General features: G+C 48.1%; 1 protein-coding gene across 1 annotated transcript in view; it reads right to left on the reverse strand.

Annotated features, from left to right (window-relative positions):
- LOC105887170 (60S ribosomal protein L7a-like) overlaps nucleotides 1–5,902 on the reverse strand; it is a 119,655-nt gene extending 113,753 nt beyond the window's left edge. The window contains exon 1 of the mRNA XM_012806441.1: nucleotides 5,735–5,902. Coding sequence (XP_012661895.1) covers nucleotides 5,735–5,902 — 168 coding nt within the window. The remainder of the gene's footprint in view (nucleotides 1–5,734) is intronic.
- Nucleotides 5,903–6,591: the final 689 nt, after the last annotated feature.

The raw sequence follows: 6,591 nt of genomic DNA on the forward strand, positions 1-6,591 counted from the left end.
GGGGCCGGCAGGACTCTGCCTTCTGCCACGAGAAGCAAAGAGAAAAAATCTGTCCAGCAGTAAGTTGGAGAAGATGAAGTGGATGGGCAGAAAAGTCAAAGGAGGACGTGGAGACAGATTTCTGAAGCTGTTTGAGTCCTAGGTTCCTGGGCCCAACTATACCGTACCCTGCGGTGAACTCTAAGGAGCCTCTTCCTGTCAAGTCCCTCTTTTTGGACAAGGCCATCTGGATGCATTTCTGTCACTTGAAATCCAAAGATCCTGAATGAATAAGGAAATGGGCACCTGTGTAGAACATTTCCCATGGGTATAATTCTTCAGGGGCAGAGAATTTCTTGGCACTTTCCATGAGGAATAAACGTATGTTCCAGCAATTGTTCTTGTTTAAAATTCCTGAGAAGGGTAGAGGATGACTGTGCTTAATTCTAGGCCTGTCTCCAACACACCAGGTGTGTGTGCTGGGCTGATCTCCTCACCTGATTGAACTTCTACTTTCTCACATGTGAACTAGAGACACGGCTTGTGAACTTTTTGATCCAAATGAGATGAGCCCAATATATAAAACAGGTACAAATAAACTGCTCTGCTGCTGTGGAGGGAGGCCTCAGTGTACGTAGCCACGGGACAGGAGTGCAGCTGAAATAGTTTATGTGAGTGGATTGTTGGGTTTGAAGATTAAAGAGTGAGAAGTCATCTTCATCTGTTGGAATATAAATATAGAAACTAAGAATGTAAGCTTCCCTAAGATGATGGCAGAGGAAGCTTCACCCAAACATAAACGTTTGGAGCTGCAGTGTAAACTGGACACCTGAGCGTGCCCGAGCAGACCCACCTGCTTTGGGCCCTACGTCTCTGCATCTTTTCTGCACAGGGTCTTTTGCTCCTACTATTTATATGCTCCATGAAGGCAGAGGCCAGCTATGCCTTGTTTAGCAAATCTGTGCTTCAGTGTCCCCAGTTCACCCCAAGGTTCCATGAGAGCATCCCTGTCATCACCAGCTCACCTAAGGAGTCGGGACGATGGACATGCTGACACCTACAGGAAGGAAGCCCCTTCCTCTCTGGTGCCAAGCGGCTGCTGCCAGCTTCTCCTGTCATCCCACCAGTCCTCCAGGCCTAAGGGATGGGACGAGGAGGGGAAACCGTAGTGCTGCCTGGAGTCACCAGGGTCTTTTGTACCGTGGTCTGTCCCTCATCAACCTCACGTGGAAATACAGCTGCTGACTGGATGGAAAATCTGTTCAAACCCAACGGTGGCAGAGCTGGCTAACCGTCCACTGGACGTTTGTCCTCCTCCTTCCGTTGTGTGACTGGTAAGTGGCTGCCCAGCCAAAGACTACACTTTCCAGCACCCCTTGCCTCATGGCGTAGTTCTGTAATGAATCCTGCCGATGAAATGTGAGGGAAAGTGACGTGGATCGTGTTTGTCATTTGCCTGCTTGTCCTCGGCGCTTTTGCTTGCTCTCCTACTGCTCTGCTCATCCTGTGGGGAACCTGTCCCCTGCCAACTGCAATTTCCCAGGTTCCTTCCCTAGCTCTGGCTCCCTTTGGCCTGGCACTGGCCGGAGATTGGAGGGAGAAAGGAAGGAAGAAGCTACAATATTTTAGGTCTGATTTCTTCACCCAGGTTCTTTGTGGTGTCAGCTCTTAACTAACAGCCCCTTTTCCCACAGCCTCAGTTGTCCAGCAGCCTTCTCTGCAGTTCAGAGCAATGAGTGATGGATGAGTGGGCTCCGAGTAGAAGGGGCTTCCAGCTGACGCTCCTCTCTGGATCGCCTCGCCTCCTCTGTTTGGCTTTCCGGTTCTTGCTGTTGTCCATATTAGAGTAGCCAGCAGGCTCTATGTTCCTGATGAGACCAATGCACAGGCCAAGTGGTAAAGCAGCAGATGTGTTCTCTCTATTCCTGCTTGGGAACATAGAAATAGCAGAGCCACAGGATGGAAGGAACCTGGGTTCCATGGTAAACTGCCACCTGCAGACCTGAAACCCCCATATCAAACTGCTATATGAGTCAAAAATATTAATAAAAGTTTGTGTGTTGCTAAGCCACTGAAGTGTCGAGGTTTATTTATTGGAGCATCTGGACATATCATAATATACTCAACAAAATGGGGATGGGATCTCAGATGCCTTTTTCTTGACCTCCTGCCTGTCCCCTCATGTGGCTTCTGGGACACTGGAGGTAGGCAAGAGTATAAAATCAATCAGAATGTGGAGTATCTGTGGTCCCTTTTTAGCTCTATGATGCTGGGACTATGTTCTCTGGTGGTGAATAAGGCAACAGAGAAATGATGAAAATAGGGATGACGACACTGCATTTACCAAGTGCTGGTTGCTTGACTTACTGTTCTACCTTTTAGTAAGGCAGGTTCAGAGCCAAGTCTGAATGGTGCTAACTGGACTCTGGGTGAGAGAGAATGCAAATAACAAATGTGAACAGAAACTACAGGCCTCCCAGATACTGACTCTCTGGGGTTTTTAAATGCTGTCTTGGTCAAGTTGATCATTCTGGAGTCTAGAGAGTTTTGTAGGCCATGGTTTTGGTGGTTTAGAATGGCTACCATCATTTAATAGTTTCAGTTTTTGGTTGGAGGTCAGGGGATTCTGTTGTGCTCTTATTTTTGTGTGTGTGGCTGAGAAAATGTGTCTAGTGTGATGGATAAACTTAACTGTGTCTTAGTTCTGAACTCTTTTTTTTTTTTTGAGACAGAGTCTCACTTTGTGGCCCTCTGTAGAGTGTCATGGCATCACAGCTCACAGCAACCTCAAACTCTTAGGCTCAAGTGATTTTTTTGCCTTAGCCTCCCAAGTAGCTGATACCACCAACGCACAGCTATTTTTTAGAGACAAGGTCTTGTTCTGGCTCAGGCTGGTCTCGAACTCATGAGCTTAGGCAATCCACCTGCCTCGGCCTCCCAGAGTGCTAGTGACCCCTGTGCCCAGCCCACTTCTGGCCTCTTTCTTGGCCTATATATGGGGACAACTTGTTACCAATCATGCCCTGGAAAGAGGCTCATCCAGGGCCCCATTAAGAAGGCTTTCCCAGTGACTGCATGCTGGGTGCAAATTTGACCTGGGTAGTTTGTTACCCAGGTCAGCTGGCTGTGCCTGGGACAGGATGGTAGAGCTTCTCAAGAAGGATCTGGGGTGATATCCAGAGGTGGAGGGAGCTGCCCAGTGTGCTGAAGCCTGAGATTGGCTCTCTGGAACTCTGGGAGAGGGCTGTGAGCCTCATGGTGTTTGGGGAAAACACAGTCAAATGTCAGTTCCCCAGAAACTTCCAGTTTGAATTGTTCTCAATAATTTCTTCTTCCTGGATGGCTAAGGGTTATCTTTTACCCCTCAAAATTTTATGTAAACATACAAAGAGGAGATTTTTCTAAAATGGATGACATGCCTAGAGCCCCATGGGCAACTTGGGTTCCAATTTTACAGACCCCAAAAAGATCCATTAGAAGAAGAGGTTGTTCCTGAAGCTCAGTCATTCTAAGTTTCTGTGATTATGATCTGAAAATGTAAATATCTCTAGAAGGGTAACACTTAGTCATTATGAAAGCATAGGGTGGTGGGGAGAAGAGGGGTTGTTCCCTAGGCCCCTCCCGATGAAGCCTTGGAGGAGGAGCCTTGGAAGTGACAGTAAGGATAAAAAGCCTATGACCAAATCTGGCACTATGGGACTTGGCACACTCCCTCCCTCCCCTCCTTAGCAGGGGTCACTGAAATCCATTGGTTCTGCCCCACCCTTCTCATCTCTGCTTGGGAAACCACCCCCCTCTCTCTTTTTTAAATAGCTTTTGTTATATGGACATATTCCATATAATCCACCAGTTTAAAGTGTATGAATCAATAGCTTATAGTATGTTTACAGACCTGAGCAACCAGCTCTACAGGTCAATTTTAGAATTGTTTTCTTACCCGAAAGAAATTCCAAATCCCTTAGCTGTCTGCTGCCAATCCTGCCACCTTCTCCCGGCCCTAAGCAACCTTAAGTCTGTTCTCTGTCGCTATAGATTTGCCTATTCTGGACATTAAAAAAAAAAAAATTATACAACATGTGATCCTTTGTGTCTGGCTTCTGTCATGTAGCATAATGTTTTCACCTTTCCTGTCACACCCATGTATTAGTACTTCATTTTCAATGTCAAATAACACACCAGTGTATGAATAGCCCACGCTTCGTGTGTCCACTCATTCATTGATGGATGCTGGGGTTGCTTCCATTTTTGGCTCTTGTGTCCAATGTTGCTATAAACATCCATGTACAAATTTTCAGGTAGACATAGGTCATATGTTTTCATTTCTCTGGGGTATATATGGTGACTCTGCCTTTGACTTTGCCCAGGGCTACTTGTAAAGTTCTATGGGTTCATGCTTCAAGACTCCTTGTTTCCATTTTTCTCTTAGAAACATGGATTTAAAATGTATGTACTGACTTCTACTGGTGAAACTTTTGGTTCAACTCTCATCGGTGTTCCCGCGTTTGCTTTAGCCTGTCAGGAACAGCACACCCTGCTTAGCATGTGCTGTCAGGCGGCCCTCTTCGTCCTTCCTTTCTTCCAGGTTCATTCTCTCTTTGGGACTGTGGTTTGTTTCTACCTTATGAATTGTAGAAATGAGATGGAAAACTCAGTTCTTATTCTTCAGAAAACTTGGGGCTGGAAATGAGGTTAGCAAGGGGGTGGGGGAGGCGTGTGGGAAGGAGTCTCATTCCTGGAATGCAGGGGCTGCTGTAGGGCTCGGTGCCACAAGCCCCTGGTCCCCTGGGCGGCTCTCCAGTCCTTCACCCAGGGCTCGCTGGGTCTCAGCGCGTTACGTACGTGCTGCCCGGCACTCGGGAGAAACACCTGCACACAACAATTGCCAAGGGCCGAGGAGCTGTTTGAGATGCAATATCCTGTTTGGGAACTGTTTCAAGTGAAACTAGTGACTCTTCCCTGCATCAAAACGGTGTTTTTAAGGAGAAAAGAAGAAGGAGAGAAGGAGACCAGCAGAGTCTAGCCTCGGGGAAGCAGGATGTTGGCAGCTGCCCCCTGCCCAGCAGCAGGGCCCTGCAGTTCAGGCCCTGGCCCCAACCTGCCTCCTGCAGAGGCTGGGGACAGGAGGAATCTGGGCAGCTGCAAGCTCCCAAGCATCCACTCCCTCTTTGTTCCTGTGTCAACTATTCTTCTTTTCTTTATTCATTCAACAAATATCTCTGAGAGCCATGATGTGCCCAGCACTGGGCCAGGCACCAGGGCACAGATCTGGCGTCTGCCCTCCTGGGTTTATAGCCCATATCCCCTTTTCCTTTCCGGCCTCCTTATCTCACTCTCCATGAATTTCTTCCCTTTCTTCCCATGCTTTTCTTTTGTGATGTATTAAAGAGACAAGATGTTTTTTCTTTTTAACAGATATTTTCATGTTACTGTTTCCTTTTTCTGGACTATAGAGAGAGACTTTAGGGATGGGAGGCTAACGGCCCACTCTGTGCTCCCAATCCTCATCTTTGCCTTGGAGAGGATAAGGCAGACCCAGTCAAACTCTGTATCAGGAGACGTAGGGACCACACGTTCTCCACACCTACGCCCTTGCTCCCAGCTATAGGAGAATGTGGTGCTGCCCAGAGAGGCTGACAGCTCCAGGAGGGATGAGGGGTGTGTGTGGGAGGGCGTGTTGGGTCTCTGGAGAGAAGGCAGAGGGATGCACTGGCTGCAGGTGTTAGCAGTCCTCCAGACCTACTGGGCCCTGACTCACCTCCACATGCAGCTCCGAAGTGCATTTCCGGGCTCCCTTGGTGTTTGTTCCACACTCCCTCAGGATGCTGTGGGTCCTGTTGCCTTCCGGACACTGGAATGTTTGGCTTGACTGGACTTCAGTACACGCTCTTCCTCTGACCTGCTTGATCCAGGCACTGGCCCTCATTGTCAGGTGTGAACAGGCTTTGGCTCCGCCTGAGTCATGGCGCTTCCTTGGAGAGGGGGCCCACCTGCATTCCTGTTTTCTGTAAGTGACACTCTACCTGCTGGAGGGCCCAAGGGCCTGGATCCAGTGAGTGGGGTGTGGAATTCAAAGTTGTGCTCTTCAAACTGCTGGTAGTGGAAAACTTATATATTTTGTTTTGTTTTTTATTTCCAATTGTTTGTGGACTGATTTTTGTAAAATTCAAGAAAAATAAGATGGAAAACACAAAGACACACAAAAACACAAACTCTGATTTTTTATTATTAGATTTGGTAGATACTAAATTGCTATGAAAATTTGCTATGAGAGTTCCTAAACACTCTCAGTTTCTGTGTTTTCCCTGTTGCAGACCAGAAATAGGTTATGGGTGGGTAGCAGGCTGGGGCCCACACTCGGGTCCCCGCAGCCTCCCCTGGCTCTCACCCCTGCCTCCTGGAGGGTAGACAGCTCCTGCCTTTGGCAGAGGGCAGGGGCCTGCGAGCAGGCTTGTGTGTCTCAGGGAGCAGAAATTCCAAGCTGGTGTGCGTTTTCTGGTGTGCGTTTTCTCTGAGATGCAGAGTTTCAGAGTAGCAATTTTGGGACAAAGGAGCTGGTTTTGGTTTTGCACCTCCAGGACTCATAGAAGGCACAGGAAAGCTTCACTGGCAGGA

The sequence above is a fragment of the Otolemur garnettii genome, unplaced genomic scaffold (genome assembly GCF_000181295.1).
Source record: "Otolemur garnettii isolate 467f Iridium unplaced genomic scaffold, OtoGar3 scaffold00052, whole genome shotgun sequence".
NCBI lineage: Eukaryota > Metazoa > Chordata > Mammalia > Primates > Galagidae > Otolemur > Otolemur garnettii.